Source organism: Lampetra fluviatilis, unplaced genomic scaffold (assembly GCF_964198595.1).
Source record: "Lampetra fluviatilis unplaced genomic scaffold, kcLamFluv1.1 SCAFFOLD_706, whole genome shotgun sequence".
NCBI lineage: Eukaryota > Metazoa > Chordata > Hyperoartia > Petromyzontiformes > Petromyzontidae > Lampetra > Lampetra fluviatilis.
The window spans coordinates 1,924-29,448 of NW_027620866.1; the positions used below are offsets into that span (position 1 = coordinate 1,924).

General features: G+C 56.1%; 1 protein-coding gene across 1 annotated transcript; it reads right to left on the bottom strand.

The window, feature by feature from the left end:
* Positions 1–26,877, bottom strand: LOC144954455 (G protein-coupled receptor kinase 3-like; the record flags this gene model as incomplete). The annotated part of the gene is made up of 4 exons (XM_078884955.1): positions 26,734–26,877; positions 8,856–8,932; positions 725–798; positions 1–103 (listed from the first exon to the last, which is right to left on the bottom strand). Coding segments are annotated over exons 1-4 (367 nt in total), but the record flags the coding sequence as incomplete, so codon positions are not given.
* Positions 26,878–27,525: the final 648 nt, after the last annotated feature.

The window sequence follows — 27,525 nt, forward strand, 5'->3', positions numbered from 1 at the left end:
GTTGTGAGGATGAGAGAAGCTCCTTCATGATGTATTTGTCGTAGATTTGCCGGCTGCGCTGGAGCCGCTCGTCCTCAGAGTCCAGCTTCTCGTACTCCTTGATCTGAGGGTGTGAGCGGGAGGGGGTGAGCGGGAGGAGTGAGCGGGAGGGGTGAGCGGGAGGGGTGAGCGGGAGGGGTGAGCTGAGGAGGAGTCCAGTGGAAAGTTGGAAAACACGAATATTCATTCACTTGCCAACTCACCCACTCGCTCACCCACTCGCTCACCCACTCACCCAACTCACCCACTCACCCACTCACCCACTCACTCACTCACTCACCCACTCCACCCACCCACCCACTCACTCACCCACCTACCCACTCACTCACCCACCCACCCACCCACCCACTCACCCACCCACCCACCTACCCACTCACCCACTCACCCATTCACTCACCCATTCACTCACCCACCCACCCACCCACCCACCTACCCACTCACTCACTCACTCACCCACCCACCCACCCACTCACTTACTCACTCACCCACCCACCCACCCACCCACTCACCCACCCACCCACTCACCCACCCACCCACTCACCCACCCACCCACCCACCCACTCACCCACCCACCCACTCACCCACCCACTCACCCACCCACTCACCCACCGACCCACCCACTCACCCACCCACTCACCCACCCACCCACCCACTCACCCACCCACCCATTCACTCACTCACCCACCTCCTCGTAGAACTGGAGTTGTGGTACCGGTTCGTCCACCACGTTTTCACAAAATTCTTTGAAGAGGAGATAACCTGAAGCAGAGACATCATCATCATCACCATCATCATCACCACTATCACTATCATCATCACCATCATCATCACCATCATCATCACCATCATCATCATCACCATCATCATCACCACTATCACTATCATCATCACCATCATCATCACCGCCATCATCATCATCATCACCGCCATCATCACTACCACCACCATCATCATCATCACCATCATCATCATCATAACCATCATTACTATCACCATCACCATCATCATCATGACCATCAACATCACCGCCATCATCATCATCACCATCATCATCATCATCACCGCCATCATCAACATCATCATCATCACCACCATCATCATCATCACCACCATCATCATCATCACCACCATCATCGTCATCATCATCATCACCACCATCATCGTCATCACCAACATCATCATCATCACCACCATCATCACCATCATCATCACCACCATCATCATCACCACCATTACCAGCATCATCACCATCATCATCACCATCATCATCACCATCATCATCACTATCATCATCATCATCATCACCACCATCATCACCATAACTACCACCAGCATCATCACTATCATCATCATCACCACCATCATCATCATCATCACTGCAATTACCATCATCATCATCACCATCATTATCACCATCATCATCACCACCATCATCATCATCATCATCACCACCATTACCAGCATCATCACCATCATCATCACCATCATCATCACCATCATCATCACCACCATCATCATCACCACCATCATCATCACCACCATTACCAGCATCATCACCATCATCATCACCATCATCATCACCATCATCATCACTATCATCATCATCATCACCACCATCATCACCATAACTACCACCAGCATCATCACTATCATCATCATCACCACCATCATCATCATCATCACTGCAATTACCATCATCATCATCACCATCATTATCACCATCATCATCACCACCACCATCATCATCATCATCATCACCACCATTACCAGCATCATCACCATCATCATCACCATCACCACCATCATCATCACTATCATCATCATCATCACCATCATCATCACCACCATCATCATCACCACCATTACCAGCATCATCACCATCATCATCACCATCATCATCACCATCATCATCACCACCATCATCATCACCACCATCATCATCACCACCATTACCAGCATCATCACCATCATCATCACCATCATCATCACCATCATCACCACCATCATCACCATCATTACTACCATCAACATCATCACCATAACTACCACCAGCATCACCACCACCACCATTACCAGCATTATCACCAATACCAACAACCGCCATTCGCCACTAAGTGGCGGTGACGTCACCACGACGCTTGTGCCAGGCCATGTGCACCTTGAGGCCACGTGAAGTGTCGAACGCCCGCTGGCAGGAGGTCACGGGGCAGACCCAGCAGGTGCCACGGGTCGACTGACCGAGATGACCGAGATGACTGGCTGATGCACCACCTGTGCCCCCTACTGTGCCAACTTGCTGTGCTTTAGCCACCCGGCGCTCCGCTCGTTGTTGTGAGCGTCGCTCCTCCGCCCTCCGTTGTTGTTGGAGGGCGACTGCCTCCAACTGCCCAGTAGCGTCCTTCACGAGCCTCCTCCACTGAGGCCGATCTTGACACCGCTGGTACCAGTCATCGGCAAGTCCACTCAGCTCAGCGTCCTCCTGTACCACATCACTCCATCTCTTCTCTAGCCCGTGCCGCGCCCGTTTAGCCCCCTCGATGCAGCCAAACAGGAGCTGCTTGGGCATGCGGTGGCTGGGCATGAGGGCTACATGACCCAGCCAGCGCAGACTTGCCTGCCGGAGGAGCTCACCGATGGAAATTTGCCCAGATATTTCAAGGATTTGTGAGCTCCTCACACAATCCAGCCTGCAGGTTAAACCCAGGATGGATCGTAGGCAGGCCAGCCTAAACGATTATAACCGGCGAAGATGCTCCATTAGAGGGGTCCACGTTTCGCAAGCGTAGAGAAGGGAGGGAATGACTGTGGCCGAGAAGACCCGAAGCTTCGTGCGGAGCGACAGACCAGGTAGCTTCCACACAGCGGCGTTACGCAACCGATGAAAAGACATTGCCGCTCGACTGATTCGGAGTGAGACCTCTGCTGTTAAACCAGAGCTGGTTATGAGCACACTGCCCAGGTATGGGAAACTCTCCACTCTCTTCACAACTGCCCCATCACCAATGGGGAGCTGAGGGGGTGGAGTGTTTGGAGGCACAGAATACTCAGGTAGGTGCTTAGTTTTGCCGGGGCTGATGGTAAAATCCCACCATCACCACCACCATCACCAACACAACCACAAACATCATCACCACCACCACAACTACCACCAGCATCACCACCACCACATCAATAACCACTAACCACAACCATGACTACCACCACCACCGTAACCACCACCATAACCACAACAACCAAAGACAAAAATCCCCCGTATAGCCTTAACAGACTTTTGGGGCAAGTGCTGTTAGCAAGCACCTATGAAGACAACCACCACAACCACCAAAACCACAATAGGGACACACAACCACCATACACACCCAAGGGTGAGTGGGTCGCTGAGTGGGTGGGTGGGTACGTGGATGAGTGAGTGGTTGAGTGAGTGGTTGAGTGAGTGGGTGAGTCAGTGAGTGGGTGAGTGGGTGAGTGGGTGGGTGGGTGGGTGAGTGAGTGAGTGAGTGGGTGAGTGAGTGAGTGGGTGAGGGAATGAGTGAGTGGGTACGTGGATGAGTGAGTGGTTGAGTGAGTGGTTGAGTGAGTGGGTGAGTCAGTGAGTGGGTGAGTGAGTGAGTGGGTGGGTGAGTGAGTGAGTGGGTGAGTGGGTGAGTGGGTGAGTGAGTAGGTGAGTGAGTGCGTGAGTGAGTGGGTGAGTGAGTGGGTGAGTGGGTGGGTGGGTGAGTGGGTGAGTGGGGGTGGGTGAGTGGGTGAGTGAGTGGGTGAGTGAGTGGGTGAGTGAGTGGGTGAGTGAGTGGGTGGGTGAGTGAGTGGGTGGGTGGGTGAGTGGGTGAGTGGGTGGGTGAGTGAGTGAGTGGGTGAGTGGGTGGGTGAGTGAGTGAGTGGGTGAGTGGGTGGGTGAGTGAGTGAGTGAGTGGGTGGGGTGAGTGAGTGAGTGAGTGGGTGGGTGGGTGAGTGAGTGGGTGGGTGGGTGAGTGGGTGAGTGAGTGGGTGAGTGGGTGGGGTGGGTGGGTGGGTGGGTGAGTGGGTGAGTGGGTGAGTGAGTGGGTGAGTGAGTGGGTGGGTGGGTGAGTGGGTGGGTGAGTGGGTGAGTGAGTGAGTGAGTGAGTGGGTGAGTGAGTGAGTGAGTGGGTGAGTGAGTGAGTGAGTGAGTGAGTGGGTGGGTGAGTGTGGGTGGGTGAGTGGGTGAGTGGGTGAGTGAGCGGATGAGTGAGGGAGTGAGTGAGTGGGTGAGTGGGTGTGTGAGTGGGTGGGTGGGTGAGTGGATGAGCGAGTGGGTGAGTGAGTGGGTGGGTGAGTGAGTGGGTGAGTGAGTGGGTGGGTGAGTGAGTGGGTGGGTGGGTGAGTGGGTGGGTGGGTGAGTGGATGAGCGAGTGGGTGAGTGAGTGGGTGGGTGAGTGAGTGGGTGAGTGAGTGGGTGGGTGAGTGAACGGGTGAGTGAGTGGGTGGGTGAGTGAGTGGGTGGGTGAGTGAGTGGGTGGGTGAGTGGATGAGCGAGTGGGTGAGCGAGTGGGTGGGCGAGTGAGTGGGTGAGTGAGTGGGTGAGTGAGTGGGTGAGTGGGTGGGTGAGTGAGCGGGTGAGTGAGTGGGTGGGTGAGTGAGTGGGTGGGTGAGTGGGTGGGTGAGTGGGTGAGTGAGTGAGTGGGTGAGTGGGTGAGTGGGTGGGTGAGTGGGTGAGTGGGTGAGTGGGTGGGTGGGTGAGTGAGTGGATGAGCGAGTGGGTGAGTGAGTGAGTGAGTGGGTGAGTGAGTGGGTGAGTGAGTGGGTGAGTGAGTGGGTGGGTGGGTGAGTGAGCGGGTGAGTGAGTGGGTGGGTGAGTGAGTGAGTGGGTGGGTGAGTGGATGAGCGAGTGGGTGAGTGAGTGGGTGGGTGAGTGAGTGGGTGAGTGAGTGGGTGAGTGGGTGGGTGAGTGAGCGGGTGAGTGAGTGGGCGGGTGAGTGAGTGGGTGGGTGAGTGAGTGGGTGGGTGAGTGGATGAGCGAGTGGGTGAGCGAGTGGGTGGGCGAGTGAGTGGGTGAGTGAGTGGGTGAGTGAGTGGGTGAGTGAGTGGGTGAGTGAGTGGGTGAGTGAGTGAGTGGGTGAGTGAGTGGGTGAGTGGGTGAGTGGGTGAGTGAGTGGGTGAGTGAGTGGGTGGGTGAGTGGGTGAGTGGGTGAGTGGGTGAGTGAGTGGGTGAGTGGGTGAGTGAGTGGGTGAGTGAGTGAGTGGATGAGTGGGTGGGTGAGTGGGTGAGTGATTGGGTGAGTGAGTGAGTCACAACGACACCGCCAGCTACCCAGGGGCTACTCCCATGATGACAAATAAATAGTCGAGGACCCCAGAGGCGGTGGTGGACATTCCACATTCCTATGCCGGGGTCCCCACCCTCACGGAGCCCCGAGGCATCACAACCACGACAACAACAACAACAACATTCTTGTGGGAACAGCATAATAGTACTAACACAAGAACTAATAGTACTAACACTCACACTAATAATAGTACTAACACAATAACTAATAGTACTAACACTCACACTAATAATAGTACTAACACTAGCACTAATAATAGTACTAACGCTAGTACTAACAGTAGTACTAACACTCACGTTAAGACCAAGAGACCCATAGAGTCACAGATACCCACAGAGACCCACAGAGACCCACAGAGACCCACAGAGACGCACAGAGACGCACAGAGACGCACAGAGACGCACAGAGACGCACAGAGACCCACAGAGACGCACAGAGACCCACAGAGACCCACAGAGACACACAGAGACGCACAGAGACACACAGAGACACACAGACCCACAGAGACGCACAGAGACCCACAGAGACCCACAGAGACCCACAGAGACATACAGACCCACAGAGACCCACAGAGACGCACAGAGACCCACAGAGACGCACAGAGACGCACAGAGACCCACAGAGACGCACAGAGACACACAGAGACGCACAGAGACACACAGAGACCCACAGAGACGCACAGAGACCCACAGAGACCCACAGAGACCCACAGAGACCCACAGAGACACACAGAGACACACAGACCCACACAGAGACCCACAGAGACGCACAGAGACCCACAGAGACACACAGACCCACACAGAGACCCACAGAGACCCACAGAGACACACAGAGACCCACAGAGACACACAGACCCACACAGAGACCCACAGAGACTCACAGAGACACACAGAGACACACAGAGACACACAGAGACACACAGAGACACACACAGACCCACAGAGACCCACATAGACCCACACAGAGACCCACACAGACCCACAAAGACCCACATAGACCCACATAGACCCACAGAGACCCACAGAGACCCACACAGACCCACAGAGGCCCACACAGACCCACAAAGGCCCACACACAGACTAAACTGTGTTCATCGTAGCAGCTGAAAGGCCCCAACTGAGGTCTGGTCGCTCTTTGTCAAACAAGCGACCTGCGGTGATAGCAGCTCAGCCAGAGGGCCAAGCTCACCGCCATCGTCAGCCAACTCACTCGCAACGCGTCCAGGTGTCCATTCTAAACGTGGAGGGGGTGGTCGACGCAGTGACCACCACGGAGAGAGAGACGCAGACCTCCTGTAGACCAGGCGAGGTAGTCAACATCTCATAGCCACCGTGGTGATGATGAGAGAGACACAGACCTCCTGTAGACCAGGCGAGGTAGTCAACATCTCATAGCCACAGTGGTGATGATGATGAGAGAGACACAGACCTCCTGTAGACCAGGCGAGGTAGTCAACATCTCATAGCCACTGTGATGATGATGATGAGAGACACAGACCTCCTGTAGACCAGGCGAGGTAGTCAACATCTCCTAGCCACCATGATGATGATGATGAGAGACACAGACCTCCTGTAGACCAGGCGAGGTAGTCAACATCTCCTAGCCACCATGATGATGATGATGAGAGACACAGACCTCCTGTAGTCCAGGCGAGGCAGTCAACATATCATAGCCACCGTGATGATGATGATGAGAGAGACACAGACCTCCTGTATACCAGGCGAGGTAGTCAACATCTCATAGCCACCGTGGTGATGATGATGAGAGAGACACAGACCTCCTGTAGACCAGGCGAGGTAGTCAACATCTCCTAGCCACCATGATGATGATGATGAGAGACACAGACCTCCTGTAGTCCAGGCGAGGCAGTCAACATATCATAGCCACCGTGATGATGATGATGAGAGAGACACAGACCTCCTGTATACCAGGCGAGGTAGTCAACATCTCATAGCCACCGTGATGATGATGATGAGAGAGACACAGACCTCCTGTAGACCAGGCGAGGTAGTCAAAATCTCCTAGCCACCGTGGTGATGATGATGAGAGAGAGACGCAGACTCCACATAGACCTCCTGTAGACCAGGCGAGGTAGTCAACATCTCATAGCCACCGTGGTGATGATGATGAGAGAGAGACGCAGACTTCAAATAAACAGCAGCAGGCATCGTCAGGGTCCCTAGACAGAACCCAGGACCTCCTGTGGACCAGACTTTCCAGCAAGTCTTTAGATTAATAATAATAATAAATAAATAAATAATGAAACAAAGCTGCTTCCGCTGCAGCCGCGATGGCAATCTGCGGTGACCACGAGGGGTGAGAAACAGCCCGTTCGCTACTTAGTTTGCTGTTTTATTATTTTAATGTTTTAGAAATTCTCCCTCCACATCTTTCAAGGTCCGCGGTTCGCATCGAGCGAGCAGCCCCGGTAAATGGTGCGGCTAGCGTCAACATCACCTCCTACCGAGAGAACCAAGATCACCACCTCTCTCATCTTCATCGTCCACTCACCCACTCACACACCCACTAATACACTCACTCACCCACCCACACACTCACCCACTCACTCACTCACTCATACACTCACTCACTCACTCACCCACACATTCACCCACTCACACACTCACTCATACACTCACTCACTCGCCCACACATTCACCCACTCACACACTCACCCACTCACTCACTCACTCATACACTCACTCACTCACCCACACATTCACCCACTCACACACTCACCCACTCACTCACCCACTCACACACTCACCCACTCACTCACTCACCCACTCACTCACTCACCCACTCATACACTCACTCACACACTCACCCACTCACACACTCACTTACTCACCCACTTATACACTCACACACTCACTTACTCACCCACCCACTCACTCACTCACTCACCCACCCACTCCCTCACCCACTCACTCACCCACTCATACACTCACTCACCCACTCACTCACACTCACCCACTCACTCACTCACCCACTCATACACTCACACACTCACCCACTCACATACCCACTAATACACATAACCACTCATACACTCAGCCACACATACACTTACTCACACACACACTCACTCACCCACTCAAACACTCACTCACACTCACTCACCCACTCAAACACAACAACAACAACCGCCATTCGCCACTAAGTGGCGGTGACGTCACCACGACGCTTGTGCCAGGCCAAGTGCACCTTGAGGCCACGTGAAGTGTCAAACGCCCGCCGGCAGGAGGTCACGGGGCAGACCCAGCAGGTGCCACGGGTCGACTGACCGAGATGACCGAGATGACTGGCTGATGCTCCACCTGTGCCCCCTACTGTACCAACTTGCTGTGCTTTAGCTACCCGACCTCCTGTGTACCAGGCGAGGTAGTCAACATCTCACCACGGGGAGAGAGACGCAGACTCCCAATATACAGCAGCAGCAGGCATCGTCAGGGTCGGGATCGAACCCACGACCTCCTGTGTACCAGGCGAGGTAGTCAACATCTCCTAGCCACTGTGAGGTGACTGACTCACCGATTCTCTGCTTGAATATTTTCTCAAACGCCACTTCTCCCCTCTCCTCCAGGTACTTCTGCATCACGCTGCGAATACTGAGAGAGAGGGAGACACGCACACACACACAGACATTACATACACACACACAGACATTACATACACACAGACACACACACAGACAGAGACACACAGACAGAGACACACACACACAGACATTACATACACACAGAGACACACACAGACACACACACACACACAGACATTACACACAGACATTACATACACACAGAGACACACACAGACATTACATACACACAGACACACGCACAGACACACACACACACAGAGACACAGAGACATACACACACAGAGACACACACACAGACACACACACAGACATTACATGCACACAGACACACGCACAGACACACACACACACAGAGACACAGAGACAGACACAGACAGAGACACAGAGACACACACACACACAGACACAGACATTACACACAGACATTACATACACACAGACATTACATACACACAGACACACACACAGACATTACATACACACAGACACACGCACAGACAGACACAGACACACACACACACAGAGACACACACACAGACACACACACAGACAGAGACAGAGACACACACACACACAGAGACACACACACAGACACAGACATTACACACAGACATTACACACAGAGACACAAACACATACATTACATACACACAGAGACACACACAGAGACACACACACAGACAATCACACACAGAGACACACACAGACAATCACACACAGAGGCACACACAGCCACACACACAGAGACACACACAGAGACATGACACAAGCAAAGAAAGTGGTGATGGTGATAATGGTGGTGGTGGTGATATTGGTGGTGGTGATAATGGTGGTGGTGGTGATATTGGTGGTGGTGGTGATATTGGTGGTGGTGATATTGGTGGTGGTGGTGATATTGGTGGTGGTGGTGGTGATATTGGTGGTGGTGGTGATATTGGTGGTGGTGGTGGTGATATTGGTGGTGGTGGTGATATTGGTGGTGGTGATATTGGTGGTGGTAGTGATGATGGTGATATTGGTGGTGGTGATGGTGGTGATATTGGTGATGGTGGTGATGGTGGTGATGTTGATGATATTGATGACGATGGTGGTGATGATGGTGGTGATGTTGATGGTGGTGATGGTGGTGATGATCATGGTGGTGATGTTGATGGTGGTGATGGTGATATTGGTGGTGGTGGTGATGATGGTGATATTGGTGATGGTGGTGATGATGGTGATGGTGGTGATATTGGTGGTGGTGGTGATGATGGTGATATTGGTGATGGTGGTGATGATGGTGATGGTGGTGATATTGGTGGTGGTGATGATGGTGGTGATGTTCATGGTGGTGATGTTGGTGATGGTGATGTTGAGTATAAATTATAATAACAGTGTCACGTGACGCACGAACCAGCGCACTTCCTCATTCGAGTGAGAGCCCTCGACTCATTAGCATAACGAGCAACCAATCAGCATCGAGGAAAGGGGGGGGGGGGGTTGGGGGGGAGGGGCTAGGGGGGTTGAGGGGGGATACAGATACTGTACACACAGACACTGTACACACACAGACACTGTACACACACAGACACTGTACACACACAGACACTGTACACACACACAGAGACAGATACTGTACACACACAGATACTGTACACACAGCCACTGTACACACACACACAGATACTGTACACACACACACAGATACTGTACACACACACACAGATACTGTACACACACACACACTGTACACACACACACAGATACTGTACACACACACACACTGTACACACACACACAGATACTGTACACACACACAGATACTGTACACACACACACAGATACTGTACACACACACACAGATACTGTACACACACAGAGACACAGACAAGGTACACACACATACACTGTACACACACACACACAGATACTGTACACACACACACACAGATACTGTACACACACACACAGATACTGTACACACACACAGATACTGTACACACACATATACTGTACACACACACACACAGATACTGTACACACACACACACAGATACTGTACACACACACACAGACACTGTACACACACACACAGACACTGTACACACACACACAGACACTGTACACACACACACAGACACTGTACACACACACACAGATACTGTACACACACACACACAGATACTGTACACACACACACACAGATACTGTACACACACACACACAGATACTGTACACACACACACACAGATACTGTACACACACACACACAGATACTGTACACACACACACACAGATACTGTACACACACACACACAGATACTGTACACACACACACAGATACTGTACACACACACACACAGATACTGTACACACACACACAGATACTGTACACACACACACAGATACTGTACACACACACACAGATACTGTACACACACACACAGATACTGTACACACACACACAGATACTGTACACACACACACACAGATACTGTACACACACACACACAGATACTGTACACACACACACACAGATACTGTACACACACACACACAGATACTGTACACACACACACACAGATACTGTACACACACACACAGATACTGTACACACACACACAGATACTGTACACACACACACACAGATACTGTACACACACACACACAGATACTGTACACACACACACACAGATACTGTACACACACACACACAGATACTGTACACACACACACAGATACTGTACACACACACACAGATACTGTACACACACACACAGATACTGTACACACACACACAGATACTGTACACACACACACACATACTGTACACACACACACAGATACTGTACACACACACACAGATACTGTACACACACACACAGATACTGTACACACACACACAGATACTGTACACAGTGAGAGAGAGAGTACACACGCAGTGAGAGAGAGAGAGTACACACACAGTGAGAGAGAGAGAGAGTACACACACAGTGAGAGAGAGTACACACGCAGTGAGAGAGAGAGTACACACACAGTGAGAGAGAGAGTACACACGCAGTGAGAGAGAGAGTACACACACAGTGAGAGAGAGAGAGAGTACACACGCAGTGAGAGAGAGAGTACACACGCAGTGAGAGAGAGAGTACACACGCAGTGAGAGAGAGAGTACACACACAGTGAGAGAGAGAGTACACACGCAGTGAGAGAGAGAGAGTACACACGCAGTGAGAGAGAGAGAGAGTACACACACAGTGAGAGAGAGAGTACACACGCAGTGAGAGAGAGAGAGAGTACACACACAGTGAGAGAGAGAGTACACACACAGTGAGAGAGAGAGTACACACACAGTGAGAGAGAGAGTACACACGCAGTGAGAGAGAGAGTACACACGCAGTGAGAGAGAGAGTACACACGCAGTGAGAGAGAGAGTACACACGCAGTGAGAGAGAGAGTACACACGCAGTGAGAGAGAGTACACACGCAGTGAGAGAGAGAGTACACACGCAGTGAGAGAGAGAGTACACACGCAGTGAGAGAGAGAGAGTACACACGCAGTGAGAGAGAGAGTACACACACAGTGAGAGAGAGAGTACACACGCAGTGAGAGAGAGAGTACACACACAGTGAGAGAGAGAGTACACACGCAGTGAGAGAGAGAGTACACACACAGTGAGAGAGAGAGAGTACACACACAGTGAGAGAGAGAGTACACACGCAGTGAGAGAGAGAGTACACACGCAGTGAGAGAGAGAGAGTACACACGCAGTGAGAGAGAGAGTACACACGCAGTGAGAGAGAGAGTACACACGCAGTGAGAGAGAGAGTACACACGCAGTGAGAGAGAGAGTACACACGCAGTGAGAGAGAGAGTACACACGCAGTGAGAGAGAGAGAGTACACACGCAGTGAGAGAGAGAGTACACACGCAGTGAGAGAGAGAGAGTACACACACAGTGAGAGAGAGAGTACACACGCAGTGAGAGAGAGAGAGTACACACGCAGTGAGAGAGAGAGAGTACACACGCAGTGAGAGAGAGAGTACACACACAGTGAGAGAGAGAGTACACACACAGTGAGAGAGAGAGAGTACACACACAGTGAGAGAGAGAGTACACACGCAGTGAGAGAGAGAGAGTACACACGCAGTGAGAGAGAGAGAGTACACACGCAGTGAGAGAGAGAGAGTACACACGCAGTGAGAGAGAGAGTACACACGCAGTGAGAGAGAGAGAGTACACACACAGTGAGAGAGAGAGTACACACGCAGTGAGAGAGAGAGTACACACGCAGTGAGAGAGAGAGAGTACACACGCAGTGAGAGAGAGAGTACACACACAGTGAGAGAGAGAGAGTACACACACAGTGAGAGAGAGAGAGTACACACACAGTGAGAGAGAGAGTACACACACAGTGAGAGAGAGAGTACACACACAGTGAGAGAGAGAGAGTACACACGCAGTGAGAGAGAGAGAGTACACACGCAGTGAGAGAGAGAGTACACACGCAGTGAGAGAGAGAGAGTACACACGCAGTGAGAGAGAGAGAGTACACACGCAGTGAGAGAGAGAGTACACACGCAGTGAGAGAGAGAGAGAGTACACACACAGTGAGAGAGAGAGAGAGTACACACGCAGTGAGAGAGAGAGTACACACGCAGTGAGAGAGAGAGTACACACGCAGTGAGAGAGAGAGTACACACACAGTGAGAGAGAGAGTACACACACAGTGAGAGAGAGAGTACACACAGTGAGAGAGAGAGAGAGTACACACGCAGTGAGAGAGAGAGTACACACACAGTGAGAGAGAGAGAGTACACACGCAGTGAGAGAGAGAGTACACACACAGTGAGAGAGAGAGTACACACACAGTGAGAGAGAGAGAGTACACACACAGTGAGAGAGAGAGTACACACGCAGTGAGAGAGAGAGAGTACACACACAGTGAGAGAGAGAGTACACACACAGTGAGAGAGAGAGTACACACACAGTGAGAGAGAGAGAGTACACACACAGTGAGAGAGAGAGAGTACACACGCAGTGAGAGAGAGAGAGTACACACGCAGTGAGAGAGAGAGAGTACACACGCAGTGAGAGAGAGAGTACACACACAGTGAGAGAGAGAGAGTACACACACAGTGAGAGAGAGAGAGTACACACACAGTGAGAGAGAGAGTACACACACAGTGAGAGAGAGAGTACACACACAGTGAGAGAGAGAGAGTACACACGCAGTGAGAGAGAGAGAGTACACACGCAGTGAGAGAGAGAGTACACACGCAGTGAGAGAGAGAGAGTACACACGCAGTGAGAGAGAGAGAGTACACACGCAGTGAGAGAGAGAGTACACACGCAGTGAGAGAGAGAGTACACACACAGTGAGAGAGAGAGAGAGTACACACGCAGTGAGAGAGAGAGTACACACGCAGTGAGAGAGAGAGTACACACGCAGTGAGAGAGAGAGTACACACACAGTGAGAGAGAGAGTACACACACAGTGAGAGAGAGAGTACACACAGTGAGAGAGAGAGAGAGTACACACGCAGTGAGAGAGAGAGTACACACACAGTGAGAGAGAGAGAGTACACACGCAGTGAGAGAGAGAGTACACACACAGTGAGAGAGAGAGTACACACACAGTGAGAGAGAGAGAGTACACACACAGTGAGAGAGAGAGTACACACACAGTGAGAGAGAGAGAGTACACACGCAGTGAGAGAGAGAGAGTACACACGCAGTGAGAGAGAGAGAGAGTACACACACAGTGAGAGAGAGAGTACACACGCAGTGAGAGAGAGTACACACGCAGTGAGAGAGAGAGAGTACACACGCAGTGAGAGAGAGAGAGTACACACACAGTGAGAGAGAGAGTACACACACAGTGAGAGAGAGAGTACACACGCAGTGAGAGAGAGAGTACACACACAGTGAGAGAGAGAGAGAGTACACACGCAGTGAGAGAGAGAGTACACACGCAGTGAGAGAGAGAGAGAGTACACACGCAGTGAGAGAGAGTACACACGCAGTGAGAGAGAGAGTACACACACAGTGAGAGAGAGAGAGTACACACGCAGTGAGAGAGAGAGAGTACACACACAGTGAGAGAGAGAGTACACACGCAGAGAGAGAGAGAGTACACACGCAGTGAGAGAGAGAGAGTACACACACAGTGAGAGAGAGAGTACACACACAGTGAGAGAGAGAGAGTACACACACAGTGAGAGAGAGAGTATACACGCAGTGAGAGAGAGAGTACACACGCAGTGAGAGAGAGAGAGTACACACACAGTGAGAGAGAGAGAGAGTACACACGCAGTGAGAGAGAGAGAGTACACACACAGTGAGAGAGAGAGAGAGTACACACGCAGTGAGAGAGAGAGAGAGTACACACGCAGTGAGAGAGAGAGAGTACACACACAGTGAGAGAGAGAGAGAGTACACACGCAGTGAGAGAGAGAGTACACACACAGTGAGAGAGAGAGAGTACACACACAGTGAAGAGAGAGAGTACACACACAGTGAGAGAGAGAGTACACACGCAGTGAGAGAGAGAGAGTACACACGCAGTGAGAGAGAGAGTACACACGCAGTGAGAGAGAGAGAGTACACACACAGTGAGAGAGAGAGAGTACACACGCAGTGAGAGAGAGAGTACACACACAGTGAGAGAGAGAGTACACACACAGTGAGAGAGAGAGAGAGTACACACGCAGTGAGAGAGAGAGTACACACGCAGTGAGAGAGAGAGAGAGTACACACGCAGTGAGAGAGAGAGTACACACGCAGTGAGAGAGAGAGAGAGTACACACGCAGTGAGAGAGAGAGTACACACACAGTGAGAGAGAGAGAGAGTACACACGCAGTGAGAGAGAGAGTACACACGCAGTGAGAGAGAGAGAGAGTACACACGCAGTGAGAGAGAGAGAGAGTACACACACAGTGAGAGAGAGAGTACACACGCAGTGAGAGAGAGAGAGTACACACGCAGTGAGAGAGAGAGTACACACGCAGTGAGAGAGAGAGAGAGTACACACGCAGTGAGAGAGAGAGAGAGTACACACGCAGTGAGAGAGAGAGAGAGTACACACGCAGTGAGAGAGAGAGAGAGTACACACACAGTGAGAGAGAGAGTACACACGCAGTGAGAGAGAGAGAGAGTACACACGCAGTGAGAGAGAGAGAGAGTACACACGCAGTGAGAGAGAGAGAGAGTACACACGCAGTGAGAGAGAGAGTACACACGCAGTGAGAGAGAGAGAGAGTACACACGCAGTGAGAGAGAGAGAGAGTACACACGCAGTGAGAGAGAGAGAGAGTACACACGCAGTGAGAGAGAGAGAGAGTACACACACAGTGAGAGAGAGAGAGAGTACACACGCAGTGAGAGAGAGAGAGAGTACACACGCAGTGAGAGAGAGAGAGAGTACACACACAGTGAGAGAGAGAGTACACACGCAGTGAGAGAGAGAGAGTACACACGCAGTGAGAGAGAGAGAGAGTACACACGCAGTGAGAGAGAGAGAGAGTACACACGCAGTGAGAGAGAGAGAGAGTACACACGCAGTGAGAGAGAGAGAGAGTACACACGCAGTGAGAGAGAGAGTACACACGCAGTGAGAGAGAGAGAGTACACACACAGTGAGAGAGAGAGTACACACGCAGTGAGAGAGAGAGTACACACACAGTGAGAGAGAGAGTACACACACAGTGAGAGAGAGAGTACACACGCAGTGAGAGAGAGAGAGAGTACACACGCAGTGAGAGAGAGAGTACACACACAGTGAGAGAGAGAGTACACACACAGTGAGAGAGAGAGTACACACACAGTGAGAGAGAGAGTACACACGCAGTGAGAGAGAGAGAGAGTACACACACAGTGAGAGAGAGAGAGTACACACACAGTGAGAGAGAGAGTACACACACAGTGAGAGAGAGAGAGTACACACACAGTGAGAGAGAGAGAGTACACACACAGTGAGAGAGAGAGAGTACACACGCAGTGAGAGAGAGAGAGAGTACACACACAGTGAGAGAGAGAGTACACACGCAGTGAGAGAGAGAGAGTACACACGCAGTGAGAGAGAGAGAGTACACACACAGTGAGAGAGAGAGTACACACGCAGTGAGAGAGAGAGAGAGTACACACGCAGTGAGAGAGAGAGAGTACACACGCAGTGAGAGAGAGAGAGAGTACACACGCAGTGAGAGAGAGAGAGTACACACGCAGTGAGAGAGAGAGAGAGTACACACGCAGTGAGAGAGAGAGAGAGTACACACGCAGTGAGAGAGAGAGAGTACACACGCAGTGAGAGAGAGAGAGAGTACACACGCAGTGAGAGAGAGAGAGTACACACGCAGTGAGAGAGAGAGAGTACACACGCAGTGAGAGAGAGAGTACACACACAGTGAGAGAGAGAGTACACACACAGTGAGAGAGAGAGTACACACGCAGTGAGAGAGAGAGAGTACACACACAGTGAGAGAGAGAGTACACACGCAGTGAGAGAGAGAGTACACACGCAGTGAGAGAGAGAGTACACACGCAGTGAGAGAGAGAGTACACACGCAGTGAGAGAGAGAGTACACACACAGCACATGGAGGGAGAGTGATGGGGAGATGGAGAGAGAGAGAGTACACACAGTAGAGAGCTAAGGGAGAGCGAGGGGAGAGCTAAGGGAGAGCTAAGGGAGAGCTAAGGGAGAGCTAAGGGAGAGCTAAGGGAGAGCTAAGGGAGAGCTAAGGGAGAGCTAAGGGAGAGCTAAGGGAGAGCTAAGGGAGAGCTAAGGGAGAGCTAAGAGAGAGCTAAGGGAGAGTTAAGGGAGAGCTAAGGGAGAGTGCGCAGTGTCGTGAGGGGAGAGAGAGCGCGCAGTCTGACGTCTTCCTCCGAGGGGTGGTGGTGAGGGTGGTGAGGGTGGTGAGGGTGGTGAGGGTGGTGAGGGTGGTGAGGGTGGTGGTGGTGGTGAGGGTGGTGAGGGTGGTGGTGGTGGTGAGGGTGGTGGTGAGGGTGGTGAGGGTGGTGAGGGTGATGAGGGTGGTGAGGGTGGTGAGGGTGGTGAGGGTGGTGAGGGTGGTGAGGGTGATGAGGGTGGTGAGGGTGGTGAGGGTGGTGAGGGTGGTGGTGGTGGTGGTGGTGAGGGTGGTGAGGGTGGTGGTGGTGGTGAGGGTGGTGAGGGTGGTGGTGAGGGTGGTGGTGAGGGTGGTGAGGGTGGTGAGGGTGATGAGGGTGGTGAGGGTGGTGAGGGTGGTGGTGAGGGTGGTGGTGAGGGTGGTGAGGGTGGTGAGGGTGATGAGGGTGATGAGGGTGGTGAGGGTGGTGAGGGTGGTGAGTGGTGGTGAGGGTGGTGAGGGTGGTGGTGGTGGTGGTGAGGGTGGTGAGGGTGGTGAGGGTGGTGGTGGTGGTGAGGGTGGTGAGGGTGGTGGTGAGGGTGGTGGTGAGGGTGGTGAGGGTGGTGAGGGTGATGAGGGTGGTGAGGGTGGTGAGGGTGAGGGTGGTGAGGGTGGTGAGGGTGGTGGTGGTGGTGAGGGTGGTGAGGGTGGTGGTGGTGGTGAGGGTGGTGAGGGTGGTGGTGAGGGTGGTGAGGGTGGTGGTGAGGGTGGTGAGGGTGGTGGTGAGGGTGGTGAGGGTGGTGGTGAGGGTGGTGAGGGTGGTGGTGAGGGTGGTGAGGGTGGTGGTGAGGGTGGTGGTGAGGGGGTGGTGAGGGTGGTGGTGAGGGTGGTGGTGAGGGTGGTGAGGGTGGTGGTGAGGGTGGTGAGGGTGGTGGTGAGGGTGGTGGTGAGGGTGGTGAGGGTGGTGAGGTGGTGGTGAGGGTGAGGGTGGTGAGGGTGGTGAGGGTGGTGGTGAGGGTGGTGAGGGTGGTGAGGGTGGTGGTGAGGGTGGTGAGGGTGGTGGTGAGGGTGGTGGTGGTGAGGGTGGTGGTGGTGAGGGTGGTGGTGGTGGTGAGGGTGGTGGGGTGAGGGTGGTGGTGAGGGTGGTGAGGGTGGTGGTGAGGGTGGTGAGGGTGGTGAGGGTGGTGGTGGTGAGGGTGGTGGTGGTGGTGAGGGTGGTGGTGAGGGTGGTGGTGGTGAGGGTGGTGGGTGGTGAGGGTGGTGGTGGTGAGGGTGGTGGTGGTGGTGGTGGTGAGGGTGGTGAGGGTGGTGGTGGTGAGGGTGGTGGTGGTGGGAGGTGGTGGGTGAGGGGGTGGTGGTGAGGGTGGTGGTGGTGAGGGTGGTGGTGGTGAGGGTGGTGGTGGTGAGGGTGGTGGTGGTGAGTGTGAGGTGGTGGTGAGTGTGAGGTGGTGGTGAGTGTGAGGGTGGGGGTGAGTGGTGAGGGGGTGGTGGTGTGGGTGGTGGTGGTGGTGAGGGTGGTGGTGGGGTGGGTGGTGGTGGGAGGGTGGTGAGGGTGGTGGTGAGGGTGGTGGTGGTGGGTGGTGGGGTGGTGAGGGTGGTGGTGGTGGGTGGGGTGGGTGGTGAGGTGGTGAGGGTGGTGGTGTGGGTGGTGGTGTGGGTGGTGAGGGTGGTGGTGGGTGGGTGGTGGGGTGGGGTGGTGGTGGTGTGGTGGTGGGTGGGTGGTGGGGTGGTGGGTGGTGAGGGGTGGTGGGTGGGGTGGTGAGGGTGGTGGTGGTGAGGGTGGTGTGGGTGGGGTGGTGGTGGTGAGGTGGTGGTGGTGGGTGGTGGGGTGGTGGTGAGGGTGGTGGTGGGGTGGTGGTGGTGGGGTGGTGGTGGTGGGGTGGTGGGGTGGTGGTGAGGGTGGTGGGGTGGTGGGGTGGTGAGGGTGGTGGTGGTGAGGGTGGTGGGGGTGGTGGGTGGTGTGGTGGTGGTGAGGGTGGTGGTGGGGGTGAGGGTGGTGGGGGTGGTGGGGTGGTGAGGGTGGTGGTGGTGGTGGGGTGGTGGTGGTGGGGTGGTGGGGTGGTGGGTGGTGGTGGTGGGTGGGTGGTGGTGGAGGGTGGTGGGGTGGTGGTGGGGTGGTGGTGAGGGTGGTGGTGGGTGGGGTGTGGGTGGGGTGGTGGTGGGTGGGGTGGTGGTGGTGAGGGTGGTGGTGGTGAGGGTGGTGGTGGTGAGGGTGGTGGTGGTGGTGAGGGTGGTGGTGAGTAGTGGTGAGTGTGGGGTGGTGAGGGTGGTGAGTGGTGGTGAGGGTGGTGAGGGTGGTGAGGGTGGTGGTGGGGTGGTGGTGAGGGTGGTGGTGGTGGTGAGGGTGGTGAGGGTGGTGGTGAGGGTGGTGGTGAGTGGTGGTGAGTGGTGGTGAGGGTGGTGGTGAGGGTGGTGGTGGTGGTGAGGGTGGTGGTGAGGGTCGTGGTGAGGGTGGTGGTGGTGAGGGTGGTGGTGGTGAGGGTGGTGGTGGTGGTGAGGGTGGTGGTGGTGGTGAGGGTGGTGGTGTGGGTAGTGGTGGTGGTGGTGAGGGTGGTGGTGGTTAGTGTGAGGGTGATGAGGGTGGTGAGGGGTGGTGGTGGTGAGGGTGGTGGTGAGGGTGGTGAGGGTGGTGGTGGTGGTGGTGGTAGTGGTGAGGGTGGTGGTGGTGGGGTGGTAGTGGTGGTGAGGGTGGTGGTGGTGGTGGTGAGGGTGGTGGTGGTGGTGAGGGTGGTGGTGGTGAGGGTGGTGGTGGTGAGGGTGGTGGTGGTGAGGGTGGTGGTGGTGAGAGTGGTGGTGAGTGGTGGTGGTGAGGGTGGTGGTGAGTGTGAGGGTGGTGGTGGTGGTGAGTGGTGGTGAGGTGGTGGTGAGGGTGGTGGTGGTGAGGGGTGGTGGTGAGGGTGGTGGTGAGGGTGGTAGTGGTGGTGAGGGTGGTGGTGGTGGTGGTGAGGGTGGTGGTGAGGGTGGTGGTGGTGAGGGTGGTGGTGGTGAGGGGTGGTGAGGGTGGTGGTGAGGGTGGTGGTGAGGGTGGTGGTGGTGTGAGTGGTGGTGAGGGGTGGTGGTGGTGGTGAGTGTGAGGGTGGTGAGGGTGGTGGTGGTGAGTGTGAGGGTGGTGAGGGTGGTGGTGAGTGGTGGTGAGGGTGGTGGTGGTGAGGGTGGTGAGTGGTGGTGAGGGTGGTGGTGGTGGTGGTGGTGAGGGTGGTGGTGGTGAGGGTGGTGGTGATGGTGAGGGTGGTGGTGGTGGTGTGGGGTGGTGGTGGTGAGGGTGGTGGTGATGAGGGTGGTGGTGGTGGTGAGGGTGGTGAGGGTGGTGGTGGTGAGGGTGGTGAGGGGTGGTGAGTGGTGGTGAGCGTGGTGGTGGTGGTGGTGAGGGTGGTGAGGGTGGTGGTGAGGGTGGTGGTGGTGGTGGTGAGGGCGGTGGTGAGGGTGGTGAGGGTGGTGGTGAGGGTGGTGGTGAGTGGTGGTGAGGGTGGTGGTGAGGGTGGTGAGGGTGGTGGTGGTGAGGGTGGTGGTGGTGAGGGTGGTGGTGAGGGTGGTGGTGAGGGTGGTGGTGGCGAGGGTGGTGGTGGTGAGGGTGGTGGTGGTGAGGGTGGTGGTGGTGGTGGGAGGGTGGTGGTGAGGGTAGTGGTGGTGAGGGTGGTGGTGGTGAGTGTGAGGGTGGTGAGGGTGGTGAGGGTGGTGGTGGTGAGGGTGGTGGTGAGGGTGGTGGTGAGGGTGGTGAGGGTGGTGGTGGTGGTGAGGGTGGTGGTGAGGGTGGTGGTGGTGAGTAGTGGTGAGTGGTGGTGAGGGTGGTGGTGGTGGTGAGGGTGGTGGTGGTGAGGGTGGTGGTGGTGGTGAGGGTGGTGGTGGTGAGGGTGGTGGTGGTGAGGGTGGTGGTGGTGAGGGTGGTGGTGTTGAGGGTGGTGGTGGTGAAGTGGTGGTGAGAGTGGTGGTGAGTGGTGGTGGTGAGGGTGGTGGTGAGTGTGAGGGTGGTGGTGGTGGTGAGTGGTGGTGAGTGGTGGTGAGGGTGGTGGTGGTGGTGAGGGTGGTGGTGAGGGTGGTGGTGGTGGTGAGGGTGGTGGTGGTGGTGGTGAGGGTGGTGGTGATGAGGGTGGTGAGGGTGGTGGTGAGGGTGGTAGTGGTGAGAGTGGTGGTGAGGGTGGTGGTGGTGGTGGTGAGTGTGAGGGTGGTGAGGGTGGTGAGGGTGGTGGTGAGTGGTGGTGAGGGTGGTGGTGAGGGTGGTGAGTGGTGGTGAGGGTGGTGGTGAGGGTGGTGAGGGTGGTGAGGGTGGTGGTGGTGGTGAGCGTGGTGAGGGTGGTGGTGGTGAGGGTGGTGGTGGTGAGGGTGGTGGTGGTGAGTGTGAAGGTGGTGGTGGTGGTGAGGGTGGTGGTGGTGAGGGTGGTGGTGGTGAGGGTGGTGGTGGTGAGGGTGGTGGTGGTGAGGGTGGTGAGGGTGGTGGTGAGGGTGGTGGTGGTGGTAAGGGTGGTGAGGGTGGTGGTGAGGGTGGTGAGGGTGGTGGTGGTGAGGGTGGTGGTGAGTAGTGGTGAGTGTGAGGGTGGTGAGGGTGGTGAGTGGTGGTGAGGGTGGTGAGGGTGGTGAGGGTGGTGGTGAGGGTGGTGGTGGTGGTGGTGAGAGTGGTGGTGAGGGTGGTGAGGGTGGTGGTGAGGGTGGTGGTGGTGGTGAGTGTGGTGGTGAGTGGTGGTGAGTGGTGGTGAGTGGTGGTGAGTGGTGGTGAGGGTGGTGGTGAGGGTGGTGGTGAGGGTGGTGGTGGTGGTGAGGGAGGTGGTGGTGAGGGTGGTGAGGGTGGTGGTGTTGAGGGTGGTGGTGGTGGTGAGGGTGGTGGTGGTGAGGGTGGTGAGGGTGGTGAGGGTGAGTGTGAGGGTGGTGAGGGTGGTGGTGGTGGTGGTGAGGGTGGTGGTGAGTAGTGGTGAGTGTGAGGGTGGTGAGGGTGGTGAGTGGTGGTGAGCGGTGGTGAGGGTGGTGAGGGTGGTGGTGGTGGTGGTGAGGGTGGTGAGGGTGGTGGTGGTGAGGGTGGTGGTGAGGGTGGTGAGGGTGGTGTTGAGGGTGGTGGTGAGGGTGGTGAGTGGTGGTGAGGGTGGTGGTGAGGGTGGTGGTGGTGGTGGTGAGGGTGGTGGTGGTGAGGGTGGTGGTGAGGGTGGTGGTGGTGAGGGTGGTGGTGAGGGTGGTGGTGAGGGTGGTGGTGGTGAGGGTGGTGGTGGTGGTGGTGAGGGTGGTGGTGAGGGTAGTGGTGGTGGTGGTGAGGGTGGTGGTGGTGAGTGTGAGGGTGGTGGTGAGGGTGGTGAGGGTGGTGGTGGTGAGGGTGGTGGTGAGGGTGGTGGTGAGGGTGGTGAGGGTGGTGGTGAGTGTGAGGGTGGTGGTGAGGGTGGTGGTGAGGGTGGTGAGGGTGGTGGTGAGTGTGAGGGTGATGAGTGGTGGTGAGGGTGGTGGTGGTGGTGAGGGTGGTGGTGAGGGTGGTGGTGGTGAGTAGTGGTGAGTGGTGGTGAGGGTGGTGGTGGTGGTGAGGGTGGTGGTGGTGAGGGTGGTGGTGGTGGTGAGGGTGGTGGTGGTGAGGGTGGTGGTGGTGAGGGTGGTGGTGGTGAAGTGGTGGTGAAGTGGTGGTGAGAGTGGTGGTGAGTGGTGGTGGTGAGGGTGGTGGTGAGTGTGAGGGTGGTGGTGGTGGTGAGTGGTGGTGAGTGGTGGTGAGGGTGCTGGTGGTGAGGGTGGTGGTGAGGGTGGTGGTGGTGGTGAGGGTGGTGGTGAGGGTGGTGGTGAGGGTGGTGGTGGTGGTGGTGAGTGTGAGGGTGGTGAGGGTGGTGGGGGTGAGTGTGAGGGTGGTGAGGGTGGTGAGGGTGGTGGTGAGTGGTGGTGAGGGTGGTGGTGGTGAGGGTGGTGAGTGGTGGTGAGGGTGGTGGTGGTGAGGGTGGTGGTGGTGGTGGTGAGGGTGGTGAGGGTGGTGAGGGTGGTGGTGAGTGGTTGTGATGGTCAGGGTGGTGAGTGGTGGTGAGGGTGGTGGTGGTGAGGGTGGTGGTGAGTGTGAGGGTGGTGAGGGTGGTGAGTGGTGGTGAGGGTGGTGGTGAGTGGTGGTGAGTGGTGGTCAGGGTGGTGGTGGTGAGGGTGGTGAGTGGTGGTGAGGGTGGTGAGTGGTGGTGAGTGGTGGTGAGGGTGGTGAGTGGTGGTGAGTCGTGGTGAGGGTGGTGATGAGGGTGGTGAGTGGTGGTGAGGGTGGTGGTGGTGAGTGTGAGGTGGTGGTTGTGAGTGGTGGTGAGTGGTGGTGAGGGTGGTGAGTGGTTGTGAGTGGTGGTGAGTGGTGGTGAGGGTGGTGAGTGGTGGTGAGTGGTGGTGAGGGTGGTGGTGAGGGTGGTGAGTGGTGGTGAGGGTGGTGAGTGGTGGTGAGTGGTGGTGAGGGTGGTGGTGGTGGTGGTGGTGAGTCGTGGTGAGGGTGGTGAGGGTGGTGAGTGGTGGTGAGTCGTCGTGAGGGTGGTGGTGGTCAGTTTGAGGTGGTGAGGGTGGGAGTGGTGGTGAGGGTGGTGAGTGGTTGTGAGTGGTGGTGAGTGGTGGTGAGGGTGGTGAGTGGTGGTGAGTGGTGGTGAGGGTGGTGGTGAGGGTGGTGAGTGGTGGTGAGGGTGGTGAGTGGTGGTGAGTGGTGGTGAGGGTGGTGGTGGTGGTGAGGGTGGTGAGTGGTGGTGAGGGTGGTGAGGGTGGTGAGTGGTGGTGAGTGGTGGTGAGGGTGGTGAGTGTTGTGAGAGTGGTGAGGGTGGTGGTGAGTGGTGGTGAGTGGTGGTGGTGAGGGTGGTGGTGGTGGTGAGTGGTGGTGAGGGGTGGTGGTGAGGGTGGTGGTGGTGAGTGTGAGGTGGTGAGGGTGGTGAGTGGTGGTGAGTGGTGGTGGTGAGGGTGGTGAGGGTGGTGGTGGTGAGGGTGGTAAGGGTGGTAAGGGTGGTGAGTGGTGGTGAGGGGTGGTGAGGGTTGTGAGAGTGGTGTGTGGTGGTGGTGAGTGGTGGTGAGGGTGGTGAGTGGTGGTGAGGGTGGTGAGTGGTGGTGAGTGGTGGTGAGGGTGGTGGTGGTGAGGGTGGTGAGTGGTGGTGAGGGTGGTGAGTGGTGGTGAGTGGTGGTGAGGGTGGTGAGTGGTGGTGGTGAGGGTTGTGAGAGTGGTGAGGGTGGTGGTGAGTGGTGGTGAGTGGTGGTGGTGAGGGTGGTGGTGGTGGTGAGTGGTGGTGGTGAGGGTGGTGGTGAGGGTGGTGGTGGTGAGTGTGAGGTGGTGAGGGTGGTGAGTGGTGGTGAGTGGTGGTGGTGAGGGTGGTGAGGGTGGTGGTGAGTGGTGGTGGTGAGGGTGGTGAGGGTGGTGGTGGTGAGGGTGGTAAGGGTGGTAAGGGTGGTGAGTGGTGGTGAGGGGTGGTGAGGGTTGTGAGAGTGGTGAGTGGTGGTGGTGGTGAGTGGTGGTGAGGGTGGTGAGTGGTGGTGAGGGTGGTGGTGGTGAGTGGTGGTGAGGGGTGGTGGTGAGTGGTGGTGAGGGTGGTAAGTGGTGGTGAGCGTGGTGAGCGTGGTGAGCGTGGTGAGTGGTGGTGAGGGTTGTGAGAGTGGTGAGGGTGGTGGTGAGTGGTGGTGAGTGGTGGTGGTGGTGGTGAGCGTGGTGAGGGTGGTGGTGAGTGGTGGTGAGTGGTGGTGGTGGTGAGCGTGGTGAGGGTGGTGGTGAGGGTGGTGGTGGTGTGTGAGGTGGTGAGGGTGGTGGTGGTGGTGAGCGTGGTGAGGGTGGTGGTGAGTGGTGGTGAGTGGTGGTGGTGGTGAGCGTGGTGAGGGTGGTGGTGAGTGGTGGTGAGTGGTGGTGGTGGTGAGCGTGGTGAGGGTGGTGGTGAGGGTGGTGGTGGTGTGTGAGGTGGTGAGGGTGGTGGTGGTGGTGAGCGTGGTGAGGGTGGTGGTGAGTGAGAGGGCGTCATCCCCTCAGAGGACGAGAGGTGGCGAGGTGAGGGTGAGGAGGTGGTGAGGAGGTGGTGAGCGACAGAGAGAGGGGAAGCACGCACAGTGAGGGTGGTGAGTGAGGATGGTGAGCTGGTGTTGGTGGCGAGGTGGTGAGTGGTGGTGAGTGTGGTGAGGGGGGTGAGTGGTGGTGGTGAGCTGGTGTTGGTGGCGAGGTGGTGAGTGGTGGTGAGTGTGGTGAGGGGGGTGAGTGGTGGTGGTGGTGGGTGGTGGTGGTGAGTGGTGGTGTTGGTGAGTGGTGGTGAGGGGTGGTGAGTGGTGGTGAGAGAGAGAGGTGGTGATGTGAGCTGCTGTTGGTGGCGAGGTGGTGAGTGGTGGTAAGGGTGGTGAGGATGGTGAGTAGTGGCGAGGTGGTAAGTGGTGGTGAGTGGTGGTGAGTGGTGAGGATGGTGAGTGAGGGTGGTGAAGATGGTGAGGATGGTGAGTGGTGGTGAGAGAGAGGTGGTGATGTGAGCTGGTGTTGGTGGCGAGGTGGTGAGTGGTGGCGAGTGTGGTGAGGGGGGTGAGTGGTGGTGGTGGTGGGTGGTGGTGGTGAGTGGTGGTGGTGTTGGTGAGTGGTGGTGAGGGGTGGTGAGTGGTGGTGAGAGAGAGAGGTGGTGATGTGAGCTGCTGTTGGTGGCGAGGTGGTGAGTGGTGGTGAGGGTGGTGAGGATGGTGAGTAGTGGCGAGGTGGTAAGTGGTGGTGAGTGGTGGTGAGTGGTGAGGATGGTGAGTGAGGGTGGTGAAGATGGTGAGGATGGTGAGTGGTGGTGAGAGAGAGGTGGTGATGTGAGCTGCTGTTGGTGGCGAGGTGGTGAGTGGTGGCGAGTGGTGAGTGTGGTGAGGGGGGTGAGTGGTGGTGGTGAGTGGTGAGGATGATGGTGAGGATGGTGGTGAGGATGATGGTGAGTAGTGGTGGTGGTGGTGAGTGAGAGGGCGTCATCCCCTCAGAGGGCGCGAGGTGGCGATATGAGCTGGCGTTGGTGGCGAGCGAGGTGGTGAGGACGCGGGGTGAGGAGGAGGGTGAGCGGGGTGGTGAGGAGGAGCGGGGTGGTGAGGAGGAGGAGGAGGAGGTACCTTGGCTCTGGCAGGACGATCTTCTTGCTGGCGCGAGCCGCCGGGGTGGACTTGCTCTTCTCCATTGCCATGAGGTAGCTGACATCGGCCAGAACCGCCTCCAAGTCCGCCATCTTGGCGGCGACTCGCGGGAGGGGCGGGGCGCAACGTGGGGGCGGGGGGGATGAGGGGCGGGGCCACGGGGGGGACCGGGGAGGGGCGGGGCCACGGGGGGTGAGGGGCGGGGCCACGGGGGCGGGGCTTAGAGCGGGGGGGCGAGGGGAGGGGAAACGGGGGACCGTGGAGGGGAGGGGCTACGGGGGAGGGGGACGTGGAGGGGAGGGGCTACGGGGGGAAGGGGTCATTGGAGGGGAGGGGCTACGGGGGGGCGTGGTGGATTAAAGATTGAACTCAGTTTAGTTTTAGTCTGAGTCTCTGTGGGTCTCTATGAGTCTCTGTGTGAGTCTCTGTGTGAGTCTCTGGGGGTCTCTGTGGGTCTCTATGAGTCTCTGTGTGAGTCTTTGTGGGTCTCTATGGGTCTATGGGTCTCTGTGTGAGTCTCTGTGGGTCTCTATGGGTCTATGGGTCTCTGTGTGAGTCTCTGGGGGTCTCTGTGTGAGTCTATGGGTCTCTATGAGTCTGTGTGTGAGTCTATGGGTCTCTGTGTCAGTCTATGGGTCTCTATGAGTCTCTATGAGTCTCTGATGTCCAGGTCACCTCCTGTGGACACAACCACTCCTCCAGAGCTCACGGGGTTCTTACAGCTGCTGCTCACACCAACACACACACAGTGAGTGAGTGTGAGTGAGTTGT